Source organism: Moschus berezovskii, chromosome 17 (genome assembly GCF_049115385.1).
Source record: "Moschus berezovskii isolate FMDL1 chromosome 17, NW_MosBer_1.0, whole genome shotgun sequence".
NCBI classification, from domain to species: domain Eukaryota; kingdom Metazoa; phylum Chordata; class Mammalia; order Artiodactyla; family Moschidae; genus Moschus; species Moschus berezovskii.
The window spans coordinates 41,851,829-41,867,301 of record NC_142476.1 but is presented as its reverse complement, the minus strand read 5'-3'; the positions used below and the strand labels follow the sequence as shown (position 1 = coordinate 41,867,301).

At 48.9% G+C, this 15,473-nt stretch overlaps 1 protein-coding gene across 2 annotated transcripts in view; it reads left to right on the top strand.

Moving 5' to 3' along the window:
* The window catches only part of MMEL1 (membrane metalloendopeptidase like 1), a 39,484-nt gene that overhangs the window by 8,246 nt on the left and 15,765 nt on the right, over positions 1-15,473 (top strand). For both annotated transcript variants that reach the window (XM_088845049.1, XM_055418819.2), the window contains 7 exons: positions 9,989-10,066; positions 10,736-10,795; positions 11,983-12,144; positions 12,299-12,379; positions 14,326-14,421; positions 14,802-14,920; positions 15,392-15,457. In XM_088845049.1, coding sequence (XP_088701175.1) covers positions 9,989-10,066; positions 10,736-10,795; positions 11,983-12,144; positions 12,299-12,379; positions 14,326-14,421; positions 14,802-14,920; positions 15,392-15,457 — 662 coding nt within the window. The remainder of the gene's footprint in view (positions 1-9,988; positions 10,067-10,735; positions 10,796-11,982; positions 12,145-12,298; positions 12,380-14,325; positions 14,422-14,801; positions 14,921-15,391; positions 15,458-15,473) is intronic.

The window sequence follows — 15,473 nt, the reverse complement described above, 5'->3', positions numbered from 1 at the left end:
TGTGTCACCTGGGAGTTAGTTAGAAATTCAGAAACAGGGCCCACCCTAGGCCTGCTCAATGAGGACCTGCACCTAATCCCCAGGGGATCCTCTGCACTTAAATTTGGGGAGCACCGATTAGGGTGGTGTTTGCTGAACTTGCTTGATAATCAGAGGAACCTGGGGCAGTTGTCTGCCCAGGAACCTCTGGCCCCATCTCAATCTGCTTGCTGTTCAGTCAGTAAGCTGTGTCCAACTCTTTGTGACCCCACGGGCTGCAGCACACCAGGCTTCCCTGTCCTTCACCTTCTTCCAGAGCTTGCTCAAACTCATGTCCATCGAGTCAGTGATGCCATCCAGACATCTTGTCCTCTTGCCTTCTCGTCATCCCCATCTCCTCTTGCCTTCACTCTTTCCCAGCATCAGGGTTTTTTCCCAGTGACTGGGCTCTTCACATCAGGTGGTCAGAGTATTAGAGCTTCAGCTTCAGCATCAGTCCTTCCAATGAATATTCGGGACTGATTTCCTTTAGGATTGACTGGTTTTATCTCCTTGCAGTCCAACAGACTCTCGAGAGTCTTCTCAAACACCATAATTCAAAAGCATCAATTCTTTGGCACTCAGCCTTCTTTATGGTCCAACTCTCATGTCCATACATAACTACTGGAAAAACCATAGCTTTGACTAGATAGACCTTTGTCGACAAAATAATGCCTCTGTTTTTAATACACTGTATGGGTTTCTTATAGCTTTCCTTCTAAGGAGCAAGCATCTTTTAATTTCATTGCTGTATTCACTGTCCACAGTGATTTTGGAGCCCAAGAAAATAAAATCTGCTACTGTTTCCACTTTTTCCCCTTCTATTTACCATGAAGTAGTGGGATGGGTTGCCATGATCTTAGTTTTTTGAATACTGAGTTTTAAGCCAGCTTTTTCACTTCCTCTTTCACCTTCATCAAGAGGCTCTTTAGTTCTTCTTCATGTTCTACAGTTAGGGTGGTATCATCTGCATATCTGAGGTTGTCGATATTTCTGCCAGCAATCTTGATTCCAGCTTATGATTCATCCAGCCCTGCATTTTGTATGATGTATTCTGCATTGAAAATAAATAAGCAGGGTGACAATATACTGCCTTGTCATACTCTTTTCTCAATTTTGAACCACTCAGTTGTTCCATGCCTGGTTCTAACTATTACTGCTTGGGCCACCATAAAAAAATACCATAGTTGGGGTGACTTCAACAACAGAAATCTATTTCCCCAAATTCTGGAGTCTAAGAGTCCAAGGTTGGGATACCGGCCAATTCAGTTCCCAGTGAGGACTCTTCTTGGCTTGTGGACAGACACCTTCTCACTATGCCCTCATGTGGCAGAGAGGGTCACTTCTGGGGTAGCTGCCTCTTCTTATAAGGCACCAGCCCTACTGGATCAGGACCCCACCACATGGCCTCATTTAACCTTCATCACCTCCTGACTGCCATCACCAAATGCAGTCACATTGGGGGTGAAGGCTTCAACACATTAATAGGAAGTGGGGAGGGATAGACAAACATTTAGTCCATAACAGGCCTCCATCTGGGAAAAACCAAGAAATCTTATAAGGTAAGACCTCTGAAACTGTACTATATATAACCAGCATGTTAGGCCTTTCCTGTGATCAAGCAGGTTTAGGAAACAAAGCTTTGAAATACTCTTTCCTAATGCAAACCTTAGTTTTGTTTATTTGAATATGACTTTATTTGGTACTCATCCTTCAGTAATAGTTTAAAAAATCTGGACTGGTTAAAAAATCTGGACTTAGTTATAGACTCAGTATCCTGAATATTTAGCTTCACTGTCTCTGACTTCCACTGCTGCTGTTATGAGTTGTCCTTCTTGTCAGATGAACTTTTTCCCCACTGAAATGTTTTCCCCTTGGCATTCTGCATTTTTACCATGAGGCACCTAACTATGGGACTCTATTTATTCTGTTTTGGGTCTGTTGTGATTCTTGAATCTGAACATTAACATTTATTAATTTTGGAAACTTGTTGCTACCGTATTTTTAATATTGTGACTTCCCAGGTGGCACTAGAGGTAAACAACCCACCTGCCAATGAAAGAGACATAAGAGACATGTGTTCATTCCCTGAGTAGGGAGGATCCCCTGGAGGAGGGCATGGCAACCCACTCCAGTATTCTTGCCTGGAGAATTCCATGGACAGAGTCTGGTGGGCCATAGTCCATGGGGTCACAGAGAGTAAGACGTGACTGAAATGACTTGGCACAAGTGCACACACATGCTCCCGCGTGATCTTTTTTTCTCCTTCTTAAATTCTGATTATGTATGCACCCAGTTTTTCTCACTCTACCTTCCATATATCTTTTAGAGAAAATTTTCATCTCTTTGATTTTTTCCCCACATGGTGGGTAAATTCTTTAGAACTACATTCACTAAATCTCTCTTCAGTTCTCTTGTATCTTCCACTTGACCCATCCATTTTGGATTTTTTTAATTTAATTTCAACAATTACATTTTTTATTTCTATAATTTCCAAGTGATTCTTTTCCAAATTGATTTTTTTCTTTTTTTTTAATATTTCAAACATTCTTGAGTTATTTCTACATCAGCTAGCTACTGCTGCCTAACAAATTGCCCCCATACTCAGGGGCTTAAAACAACAGTTATTTATCATGACACACATTCATCAATGGGCTGGGGGCAGCTCACCTAATGTAGGTCAGGCTCAGCTGGGGCAGCTCTGTACAATGAACTTCATCTTTTTGTGAGGACAAGCAAGCACACCCTTCTCCAAGTAGAAATTCATGGAGACAAGTAGGAGCACACTTAGGGCCTAGCCTCACAACTGGAACACATCATTACCAAAGCTACAGGGGCAAACCCGCATTGAAGAGAGGGAGGACATAGTTTCTGCCTCCTCGGGAGCAGCAGCTACTAAGGCATAGAGGCAGAGAGATGTCAAGGTTTGGGCCCGTGATGCCAGCCTCCACACATTCTGGATCAGATGATCCAAAATATGAATCCTTGGGGTTCTAGTCCTGCTGTCAGCTGTTCCTCACTCACGGAAGCTGATCTTTTCATAAACCTAAGTCCATGTTCAATTTGGCTTTGGGCTGGAAGAAGCACAAGCTGGAATCAAGATTGCCGGGAGAAATATCAATAACCTCAGATATGCAGATGACACCACCCTTACGGCAGAAAGTGAAGAGGAACTCAAAGGCCTCTTGATGAAAGTGAAAGAGGAGAGTGAAAAGTTTGGCTTGAAGCTCAACATTCAGAAAACTAAGATCATGGCACCAGGTCCCATCACTTCATGGGAAATAGATGGGGAAACAGTGGAAACAGTGTCAGACTTTGGGGGCTCCAAAATCGCTGCAGATGCTGATTGCAGCCAGGAAATTAAAAGACGCTTACTCCTTGGAAGGAAAGTTATGACCAACCTAGATAGCATATTAAAAAGCAGAGACATTACTTTGCCAACCAAGGTCCGTCTAGTCAAGGCTATGGTTTTTCCCGTGGTCATGTATGGATGTGAGAGTTGGACTGTGAAGAAAGCTGAACGCCAAAGAATTGATGCTTTTGAACTGTGGTGCTGGAGAAGACTCTTGAGAGTCCCTTGGACTGCAAGGAGATCCAACCAGTCCATTCTAGAGGAGATCAATCCTGGGTGTTCATTGGAAGGACTGATGCTAAAGCTGAAACTCCAATACTTTGGCCACCTCATGCGACGAGTTGACTCACTGGAAAAGAGTCTGATGCTGGGAGGGATTGGGGGTGGGAGGAGATGGGGACGACAGAGAATGAGATGGCTGGATGGCATCACCAACTCGATGGACATGAGTTTGAGTGAACTCCAGGAGTTGGTGATGGACAGGGAGGCCTGGCGTGCTATGATTCATGGGGTCGCAAAGAGTCGGACACGACTGAGCTACTGAACTGAACTGAACTGAACTGATGAGAATCCTTTGTTACTTGAGCTAAGTTTTCCTCCAGTGAATATTTGTGTTTATCTCCATCAGGCACCTGGAGACACTACCAGCCTAAAATTAATTTCTCAGCTTGAGGTTTCCTTGACCACAGGAACATGTAGACTCATGCTCCATAGCTGCATGACAATCGGCCTGGGATTATACATTCTCCAGAGAGGACAGTTGTTTTCCACCCAATAAAGTTCTTCTTTGCCCTCTTTTATTAGATACAGAGACAGAAACAGGAAGAGCAGAGAGACAGAAAGAGGTAACAAATTATTCACATCAAGGCCAAACTTTAGGAGAATAGATCATTCAAAGGAAAAGTTAGTTATTTTTTAATGTAGAAAGTCTGTATGAAAATAATTGGTATATTACAGAAGTTATTCAAGCATATATAAAAAAGAACAAAGAATGGACACATGTCAATTTGGTATAAAGAAGGCTACTTCTTTCTGGAATCAATGGGGAAATATCCTTTTTGAGGGTCTGTTTGCTTGTGTCCATTGATATTATTTTATATTTAGAGGAAGACTTCATTCCTTTTCAGCTTTTGTGTCAAACCCTTGCTGATTTGCTTTTTCTCTTGCTCAGAAGAACAAATTTTGAATGAGAATATGGGGGCTGGAAGGCCAGACTTGCCCACTCACTAGTGACTGGCCATAGGTGCATGACCTCGCATGCCGGCTGGTTTTCTCATCAGGAGAGTGGAGGTGGTGACACAAATGAGGTGGTGTAAGTTAAAAGTGACGTGCACAAACACAGTGGTCTTGCCTTATTCCATTTCAAAAATGTTCTGTCAATATCCCACTGCATCCTCGGGCAATTCTTGAGCTGTAGCATCAAATGAACTTACCCGAGGAATGTTCCCCACTCAGAAAGTTACAGCAGCCTGTGCTGGGAATGCAGTGGAGGAAATGAGAGGGGGACACAGCATGGAGAAGAAGTGAACTTACCTACACAGTGCTGGTCATAGGTTCTGGTTTTGTCTGACTAGAGAGGCAGCATCTCAGACAGACGCACTGTTTGGGTCCCCGTGATGCTTCATTCACCCCATTTACTCTGTGCTTTCCTTTCATTCCTTCCCACAAACCTGTGCTTCCAACTGGTTACGTGTTCTTCCTGTAGGAATCCTTTCTTTAGTATTGGGTAGGCCAGAAAGTTCATTTGTGAGATGCTACAGAATGCCCGAATGAACTTTTTGGCCAACCCAATGTTTGTTGTAGTGAGTGCATCTGTAATGGAGACAAATTCTCTCAATTTTTACCTGAGATACCTTTATTTCATTTTCACTTAACTAAATTTTTGCTGAATATAGAATTCTAAGTTGATAGTTCGTTTTCTTCATGCATCCATTCAAGGTTTCATTCCATCATCTCCTGACCACATTATTTGTGATGAGAAGCCAGCCATTAATCTTATTGTCACTGTCATTTAGTTGTTAAGTTGTGTCCAACTCTTTGCGACCCTATCGACTATAGCCCAGCAAGCTCTTCTGTTCATGGGATTTCCCAGATAAGAATACTGGAGCAGGTTGCCATTTCCTTCTCCCGGGAATCTACCCAACCCAGGGATTGAACCCACATCTCCTGCATTGGCAGTCAGAGTTTTTACCACTGAGTCACCAGGGAAGCCCCACTCTTTTTGTAGCTCCCATGAATTGAAGTCTTTTCTCCTCTGGCTGCTTTTACAAATGTCTCTCTCTCTGTGTAGTTCTTAGTAGTTTGATTTTAATGCTGCTACATGCAGTTTTTTTGTATTTGTCCTATTTAAGATATATTGCAGTTTTGGGGTCTGTAAGCTAATGTCTTTCATTTTATCTATAAGCATTTGTATATGTATCTGTCTGTGTATGTAAGCTAACATGAATTTATTCTGATGTCCCCACCTCTAATCCATGACCACATGGATCATTCGATCCTTCTGCCCCCCTCCTCGTTTATCTGTAACTCCTCTTGCAGCACTCATGCACCTGGCCTTCTGTTATTTACTTGCCTACTTACTCAGTTCCAACATACTCGTATCATGGTTTCAGAGCTGTTCACGTGTCTTCCCATGGGGGAGAACTTAATCAACTAGAGCACAGTACCACATACAGCTCTTTTGCCTTCAGTCTTATGGAGTCTACTCACTTCCAAGGTGAGTGAGCTCGGCATGTTTTGCCCCCACCCCTTTCAGTGAGGTTCCTGCATGCACTGTGATATATTTAAATTCTCATGCTGCACTTCATCCTGGGGTCTCCTGACCTTCTAAATGGTCTTTTAAAAATGTATATGCATCAGTGTTTACACTCTCTGGTATAAAGTTCTGTGGGTTTTTGCAAGTGTTTAATATGTCCACCATTACAGTATTAGAAAGAATAGTTTCACTGCCCTAAATTTCCCTGTGCTTCACCTCTCCTGCATCCACCAGCACCACCTCTACTTCATACCTTCCACCTAATCCCTGGCAATCATTGTTTCCTTTCACTATAGCTTTGTTTTCCTGTAATGTCACATAATTGGAATCAACGTATGTAGCTTTTTCAATCTGGCTTCTTTCACTTAGCAATATACAACTTAAGATTCATTCACATCTTTTTGTGACTTGATAGCTTTTTCCTTTTTATTCCATTCAATAAATGTAATGCAGTTTATTCACTATCCTACTGAAGGACATCAGGGTTGCTTCTGGTTTTTTGAAGTTGTAGATAAAGCTGCTGTAGATATTCACATTTAGGTTTTTGCATAGACGTAAGTTTTGAAGTCAGTTGTGTAGCCACCTAGGAATGGAGTTGCTGGTCATGTTGTAAGACTATGGTTTTGTAAGAAACTGGCAAACTGTCTTCTAAGACAACAGTTCCAACTGTAGCATTTTTCACCCCCACCAGCAATGAGTGAGAGTTCCAGGTGCTCAGTACCCTCACTAGCAGTTGATATCATCAGTTGCTTATTTTGTCCATTCAAATAGGTATGTTATGCTACCTCACTGTTGTTTTAATGTACATTCCCTACCGAAAAATGATGTTAAGCATCTTTTCACATGTTTACTTTTCAACTGTGTATTTTCTTTGGTTAGGTGTCTTCATAACTTTTACGTTCTCTTACTTTTGAGTTTTAAGAGTTCTTTGTAACTTTTGGATACCTTTCATCAAATACGTGTTTGCAAATTTTTTCTCTCAGCTTGTGGCTCATATTTTCATTCTTAGCAAGATTTTCACAGAGCAGAAGTTTTCCATTTTAATTCTCAAGTCTCAGTTTAATTCTTTAAGTCTCACTCGTCAAGTATTTTCTTTCCTGGATCACACTGTTTGTGTCCTATTTTAAAGGTCATCACCAAACCAAGGTCATGTAGATTTTCTCCCATCTACTTCGAGAAATGTTAAAACTGTGTATATTATATTTATCTCTATGGTTCATTTTGAGTTAATTTTTGTGTAAGGTATAAGGCCTGTGTCTAATTTTTTGGTTTGTTTTGTATGTGAATGTCCAGTTGTTCATTTTGAAACATTTATTGAATGTCTATACTTTCTCCATTGAGTTGCCTTTGTGCCTCTGTCAAATGTCAGTTGACTATATTTGTGTGGGTTCATTTCTGGACCCTCTATTTTGTTGCATTGATCTTTATACCAGAGAGTGTATACTATGCAGGGTCTTTTCCAGTGAGTTGGCTCTTCCCATCAGGTGGCCAAAGTATTGGAGCTTCAACTTCAGCATCAGTCCTTCGAATGAATATTCAGGTTGGATTTCCTTTAGGATTGACTGGTTTGATCTCCTTACAGTCTAAGGGACTCCCAAGAGTCTTCTCCAACACCACAGTTCAAAAGCATCAATTCTTTGGTGCTCAGATTTCTTTATAGTTCAACTCTCACATCCTTGCATGACTACTGGAAAAACCATAGCTTTGATTATATGAACCTTTGTCAGCAAAGAAATGTCTCTGCTTTTGAATACACTGTCTAGGTTTGTCATAGTTTTTCTTCTAAGGAGCAAGCATCTTTTAATTTCGTGGCTGTAGTCACCATCCACAGTGATTTTAGAGCCCACAAAAATAAATATTTTTATTTTTTTATCTGTGATATTTATCTGTCACTGTTTCCAAATTTTCCCCATCTATTTGCCATGAAGTGATAGGACTGGATGCCATGATCTTCATTTTTAGAATGTTGAGTTTTAAGCCAGCTTTTTCACTCTCCTCTTTCACCCTCATCAAGAGGCTCTTTAGTTCCTCTTCATTTTCTGCCATTAGAGTGATATCATCTGCATATCTGAGGTTGGTGATATTTATCCCAGCAATCCTTATTCCAGCTTGTGATTCATCCAGCCTGGCATTTTGCATGATATACTCTGCATAGAAGTTAAATAACTCTGATATCTGTTCACCAACAAATCCACTTTGGGCTTTTATTTTCTTGGTTATGGGTCACATTTGCCTGCTTCCTCATGGGGGAGGATTTCTCCCAGCTTTCCTTCCCTGGCTTTGCCTTCATCTGCATCACTGCAGTGTTTAAGGGAGGCCCCAGAGAAAGAAACAGAGCCTTGTATGATGGGGGCTCCTTGGAACCCAGTATCCCTCCCACCAGCCCAAGGGCAAATGCAATGCAGGCATGCATGCTTAGTCACTCAGTCGTGTCCAACTCTCTGGGACCCCATGGACTGTAGTCCGTGAGACTTTTCAGGCAAGAATACTGGAGTGGGTTGCCATTCCCTTCTCCAGGAGATCTTCCTGACCCAGGGATTAAAACTGCATCTCTTGTGTTTCCTGCTTTGCAGGTGGATTCTTTACCCAGCAGGTGCAAAGGGCTTGTTACAAATCCTTCCACTCTGTAGGAGGCATGCTCCTCCTCCTGCCCCTCCCCCAGCCCTTCCTCCTGCCCCAGGCACAGGTGAAACAGCCACAGGTCCCTCTGGTCCCAGGAAGGCGTGGCTCTTTGTGGAATTTATTTGGGTTTCTTTCTGTCTTCAGCTCTCTGCTGCTTTCTAAAATTCTCATGTTGCTTCTCCACCTTGCTGTCCTTATTCAGGTGGGAGCCACAATCTGCGCCCTAATCAGAAGCAAAGGCCTCTTCCTCCCTGTCCTCCCTGCCACCCCCAACTCACCACTGTCTCTTTGGCCAGAGCTCAGATAGCTAGTCCACTCTTCCACAAAGGCGTAGCCGTTGTCTGGAAGCCCTGTGGGTTTTTGTAACTGGCACATGCCCATGGGGCATACAGATGTCACACGCACTCAGCACTGCGTTTCTGTTTCTGATCTGTGCGACTGGTTGATAATATTAACACAAGTTAGACTCACGGACGAAGAAACAGGTGGCGGGGAAACTCCCTACCCCATCCCCGATCACAGCCCCCAGGGGACCCCAGCATGTCTAGGCCTCCAGCAGCCCCCACAGTTGTAGTGCTCACAGCCTTGACCTGGACAAGGTCCTCCATGTGTCTCCCTGGTGGGGAAGGTGGCCAGAACCACCCCTTTCCTGCCACTGGCCCGTCCTTCTCACAACCCCTTCAGGCCGATGCTGACCAAGCAGTGGCCCCTCACACGTAGTAGACAAATGATGGAGAGCAGCTTTGCACTCTCAGCTGCCAGGAAAAGTGGCGGGGCTGGAGCTGAGGGTGTGGAGTGGGTCAGGAAGTTACCTCCCGCTCCGCGAGAGGACATCCTTTCACCCTAAAGGAGTGCATTGTCCCTGCCTTAGCAGACCCCAGAAGCTGCCTCCCCTGACCTGGGTGAGGCCCATGATCTCCCGGTCAAGGAGGATGTCAGAAGGCACTTCATTAGGGGAAGAGGTCCTGCCTCAGGACCCCTGTGGGTCTGGCTGCAGGAGAGGGGGGCCAGGCCGGTGGGCCTGGAGAGAGAGACTGGCAAGCCAAGGGAGCCCCGCCCCCTCCACTCAGATTTGAGTTCTGCTGGAGCCCCTGTCTTGATTGACTGGTGACCTGCCCCCATAAAGGGGGCAGGGGCCACCACCCCATGCACGATTCCGCCCCCCATTGCTGCAGGAAAATGCCTGTGCTGCCCCAGACAGGCCCTACTACCCCAGAGCTGAGTGCTGTGTTTCTCCCCAGGGAAGCGGCTGCCACTCTTTTCTAGCCGGCTTTGCTTCTCCAAGGAAGAGAAGAACACTGTAAAACGAGCACCCCGAGGTAGTCCCGCCTCCCCTCTCAACACGGGGAGGGGGCTAGGAATCTGCACCCCCATGGGCCAGGCCACCAGCATGGCTGGGGAGTCTATAGCCAGGCCGGGTTCCACTGCAAGCTGGAGTGTGCAGCAGGAGGGTGGTCCTGCCCAGGACACAGTGTCTGGGAGGTGGGGGGAGGCAGTGGTAGGGATGCAGTCGTGAGCACCTGCTAGATACAGGATGTTTCCCCAAGCCTGGGGACCGGCAGGAGTCACACCGCAGCCCTACTGGGAGCTGCTCCACGGACATGGCCAGATGGTGGGGGTTGAGAGTTGGGAAAGAGTAGGGGCGTGCAGTGACAGGGCAGCACAAGCAGACTGCCTAGAGGAGGTGACAGCTCATGGGTGAGAGATGGCTGGGCCCACAGGGTGGAGGGCACCACAGCTGGCTTCAGCCCTCAGAGGGGACTCAGAGGGTGTAAAGGGGCTCCAGGATCACTACAGGGGTCAAGCCAGAGTGAGCTCACCCTCACTTAAGGTCCAGGCGGGACCACGTGGGTGTGGGATGACTTTGAAGCTTGACCCTGCCCACTTCAGCCATCCCCACCCCACGGGTGCCCCGCCCACCCCTGCCTGCCCCACTGGCAGCTAAACATCCTCGTCCTGCACTCACGCTCATCACTCCTTACCTGCAGAGATCAAAACCTCCAAGAACAAGGTCGAGACCTGCACCACCCCTGGCTGCGTGATGGCAGGTAAGCCCGCCTTCCTGCCGAGCATTGCCCCGGGTAGGGGGGTGGCGGTGATGGTGGTGTAGGCACTGCCCAAGGCCAGGAGGAGTCACACACACATATATACACACATACACACACACACACACACACGGCGCTGGGCTGGTGGGCAGACCCGGCTGTGAACACAGGCAGGGACTCCTCTGTGGGTGTCTCACCCTGTGCTGCCCGGGGAAGCTGCTCCCTGCCTGCTGAGGCCCTTGTGACCACAGCAAAGCTAGCACAGGGACCCCACATGCTCCTTTTCGTATTTACAGAAAGAAGATCACACAAACACACACTCTCAAGTTTTCTCCCAGGAATTCATCTTAAAATTGGGTGCCATGTGCAGCTATTTGCAGATAAAACACAGTGAAAATGGTACAAAGAAACACTATTTTAAAAATCAGAAATGTGATTCTTCGGCCCACACTGGGGCTGTGGAGAGATCCCTGTAGTACTGCCTCCTGTGAGGTCCCAGCCACATAAAACAGAAGGTGAGGGAGGGTCCTGGGTGGGGTTCCAGCCTGGCCAGCCCAGCTGAAAGCATCCCACCACTGTCCCTGCCACTTGGGGTTCTGGAGGCAAAGACAGCCCTCCAACAGGAAATGAAGCCCCTTGGTGGATGACAGCCACCATCCCGCACGGACACAGTGACCCGTCACAGGGCTCTGGGGCAGGGCCAGTGTCAAGCACTTGCTGCAAGCCAGGTGGGCTCGGACCACCAGCAACACAGATTTGCAAATGTGGAAGGGGAGGATCAGAGCAGTCAACAGGGGTCCAAGGTTGTGTGGCTGATAACTGGATAAGCAGGGGGCTTCCCTGCTGGCTCAGATGATAAAGAATCTGCCTGCAATGTGGGAGACCTGGGTTCAATTCCTGAGTTGGGAAGATCCCCTGGAGAAGGAAATGACAACCCACTCCAGTGTTCTTGTCTGGAGAATCCCATGGACAGAGGAGCCTGGGGGCTACAGTCCATGGAATCTCAAAGAGTCAGATAGGACTGAGCGACTAACACACACGAGAGCTGGAGCCCCTGCTTCCAACCGCCTTGAGGTCCCAGGGTGACTAACGCTCCCGAGGGCACTTGGCTGTGACTGAATATCTGACTGCCCATCGGGCCGTCCACACCGGGTCTCCCCTCTCCCTCTGCACCCCCTGGGGACAAACAGCTGCCAGGATCCTCCAGAACATGGACCCGTCCATGGAGCCATGTGACGACTTCTACCAGTACGCATGCGGGGGCTGGCTGCGGCGCCACGTGATCCCTGAGACCAACTCGCGCTACAGCGTCTTCGACATCCTTCGGGACGAGCTGGAGATCATCCTCAAAGGTGAGCACAGCCTCCACCATGGGGAGCAGGGGGATGGCCAGCGGGCTGGGGAGAGGGAGTCCCTTGGGATGAACCCTCACCCTGGGCTGGGACTTTGACCCTTCCCGCCCACCAGCAGTCACCTGAGGCCTCTGTTCGGCTTCTCTGCCCACAGCGGTGCTGGAGAACGCCACCACAAAAGACCGGCCGGCCGTACAGAAGGCCAAGATGCTCTACCGCTCCTGCATGAATGAGAGTGAGTGACCAATGGGGCCGCCCTGCAGGACCCTGTTCTAGGACCCCACGGCTCTCAGCAGAGCAAGGGACAGGGCACCACTCCAAACTCAACTGGGGGGACCGTGTGCCCCACCCCCCGCCAGACCATAGGGTCCATGCTTCCTGTGAGCACAGGCTAACTGCCAGCTACCCAGAACCAGCTCACACCCTGACCCTTGTGGGCAACACGTGTTCAGGCAGGAGGGAGAAGGAAATGACAACCCACTCCAGTGTTCTTGTCTGGAGAATCCCATGGACAGAGGAGCCTGGGGGCTACAGTCCATGGAATCTCAAAGAGTCAGATAGGACTGAGCGACTAACACACACGAGAGCTGGAGCCCCTGCTTCCAACCGCCTTGAGGTCCTTCTCTATGTGTGTGCATAGATGTAGATGTATGTCTATTGTGTGTGTGCTTGCGTATATATGCATGTGTAGGAATGTGTGTGTATACATTTGAATGTGTATTGGGGTATGTATGTCTGTATTTATGCATTTGTGTGTATGTGTGTATACATATATATGTGGATATGTGTATTGTTTTTGTGTGTGTCTGTGTAAATGTGTGCATGTGTCTATATACACACGCATATGTGTCTGTGTGTATAGGCTTATGTGTTTGTGTGTGTGTCTTTGTCTGCTTGTGTGTATATGTGTATGTGTCTTTGTGTGTATGTGTATGTATATGTATATGTGTCTGTGTGATTTGTGTGAATATGTGTATGCCTGTCTGTATGTTGGGGGGTATTGGGGGATTTCTCGGGACGCTGGTCCCTATTAAGAGGAGTCACACACTTGGGGCCCTCCAGCCATCTCCCCTTGGCCCCCTGCCTTGGGCTTTCAAGCCTAGCCCATGCTTTTGGCTGCTCTGGGGATAGCTCCTCGGTGCTAGGGTTCAGGGCTGGCTGTTTCCCCGAGGTCTCTGGAAGGAGGGGCTTGTTCCCGGTGTACCTGAGAGTGGGACTTGTGGGGACCCCAGCTTATCTGGGTGTCTCTGTGCAGTCTCTGGTGGTGAGCTCCCTCCTTCCCATGGAAACAGAGGCCACCTGATCTGGTCTGGCCGGCACCTGCCAGGTGAAGGAGGTGTCCTAGGTTCCCACATGTATAGAATTTCTGACCTGAGAGACCAAATATTCAAAAGGATAATGCCAGACTGAGTATAAAAGTACAGGCGTGACCCACAGCCTGCAGCCTGGTGGCCAGTCCATCACCTATGGGAACCAGCCCAGGAAGTCAGTGACTCTTGTCACAACCAACCCAAGGCTGCCAGGACTCCCTAAGTTTTGAACCTGCTCTCAGCTTGGGACCCAAGAAAGCAAACCCTGTGTGCCCTCACCAGCCACGAGGGATACCATACTTCTCACTGCCCCAGACCCTGGCCCCCCTCCCCTTGACCGCTCCCACACCAGCTGGCTCTCAAGCCCGTCCAGATCAAGTGACTGGCCAGTCCCTCCCCACCCTGAAGCCTCTGCTTACTCCCCAGGCCTCTCTACTCCCACCTACACTGATTCTTGACCAGGTTCTCCCAAGCTTCCTGAACCACCACACTGGGAGGTTGTGTGTCAAGCTCTGTCAGCAGTTCAGCCACCCGATGCTGGGATTGGAGGGCCCGAGGGCTTCCCCACCATCAAGTTGGTCCCCACCCCTGCCCAGAGTGCTGCCTGGCCTCTTGAGTCCCACCTGCTCCAGGTCACAGCCCCCAATACCTTTGTCCTGGTGGCACCTGGTCTTTCATCAACCCTGGGCCCCTCCCCACCTGTGTCCCGTCTCTGCTCTTTCCAGGGCCCCATATGTCCCATTCTGCAGAGTCTGTGTAGGGAGGGTCGGACTTAGTGCTGGGCGCCAGCATACCTGGGTGTGCAGCAGGCGTCACACACATACACACACCCCTTGGGCATCGGGTGAGTGACCACTCCCTCCCCTTTCAGGTGAGATAGAGAAGCGAGACTCACAGCCCCTGCTGAACATCCTGGAGGTGGTAGGAGGCTGGCCAGTGGCCATGGACAAGTGGAACAAGAGCGTAGGTAAGGCAGGGCAAGTGGCCCTGGGCCTGGGGCTCCTTGGAGCCGAGGCCTTCTAGGCCCGAGCTGGGGAGTGTGCAACAGCTGCTAATGGTCTCTGGGCATCCGGTCCCTTCCAGCTCTACAGAGTGGCATCCCTTCCAGAGCCCTAAGGAGAGACCCAGGGCTCCAGCTCTCAGGGCAGGCTCTGCTTCCCGCACTGTTGTTCCCTGTGGACAATGTGGGGAAGGGCGACCCCAAGCCCCCTTCCAAGGCCCACTGATGTGCTGGTTGCCACAAGCCAGGGTCCCCTACACCCCCAAGTTCTGGGATTCCCCATCAGACAACGGGCTGGACTAGACCCCAAGGCTGGTGGGTCTCCAGCATGAGGCACTGACCCTCAGGCCCCCAGTGGGAGTTGGAACAGCAGCTGGCCGTGATGAACGCACAGTTCAACCGGCGGGTGCTCATCGACCTCTTCATCTGGAACGACGACCAGAACTCCAGCCGGCACATCATCTACGTACGAGCCAAGGGGGCGGGGAGACGGGGCTCCACAGGGCCGGGTGGGCCTGGTGTGCTCTGGGGCCCTGCTGTCATCTACACCTGCAGTCCAGGGGACCATCTGGGTTTCTGGGACCCAGGTCCTGACCAGGAGTAAGCCCATGTGCTGAGCTGGTCTTTGGGACACTCTGTCCAGGTCTTTGGTACCAGCTCAGAAAGTCTGACCCTAGAGAGCTACCACTGGCCACAGCTAGAAGGCCACAGAGGACCCGTGTGGAATGTGCCCTCACTTTGGGGGGCGGGAGAGGGTGCCCAAGGCCCTGCAGGTGGACCTCCCCTCAGCCCACCCACAGTCCATCCCAGGGCAGGAGTTGGAGCTGGTGCCTGCATGCACTCCACATGGAGCTCAGGTTCCCGCCAGGTACAGTCTGGGGGAGTAGCGAAGCTGGGGATCTAGCTCCGCACCCAGGTTCCCACGCTCTGTCTGCAGATAGACCAACCCACCCTGGGCATGCCGTCCCGAGAGTACTACTTCAAGGAGGGCAACAACCAGAAGGTGAGTCAGGGGCTGC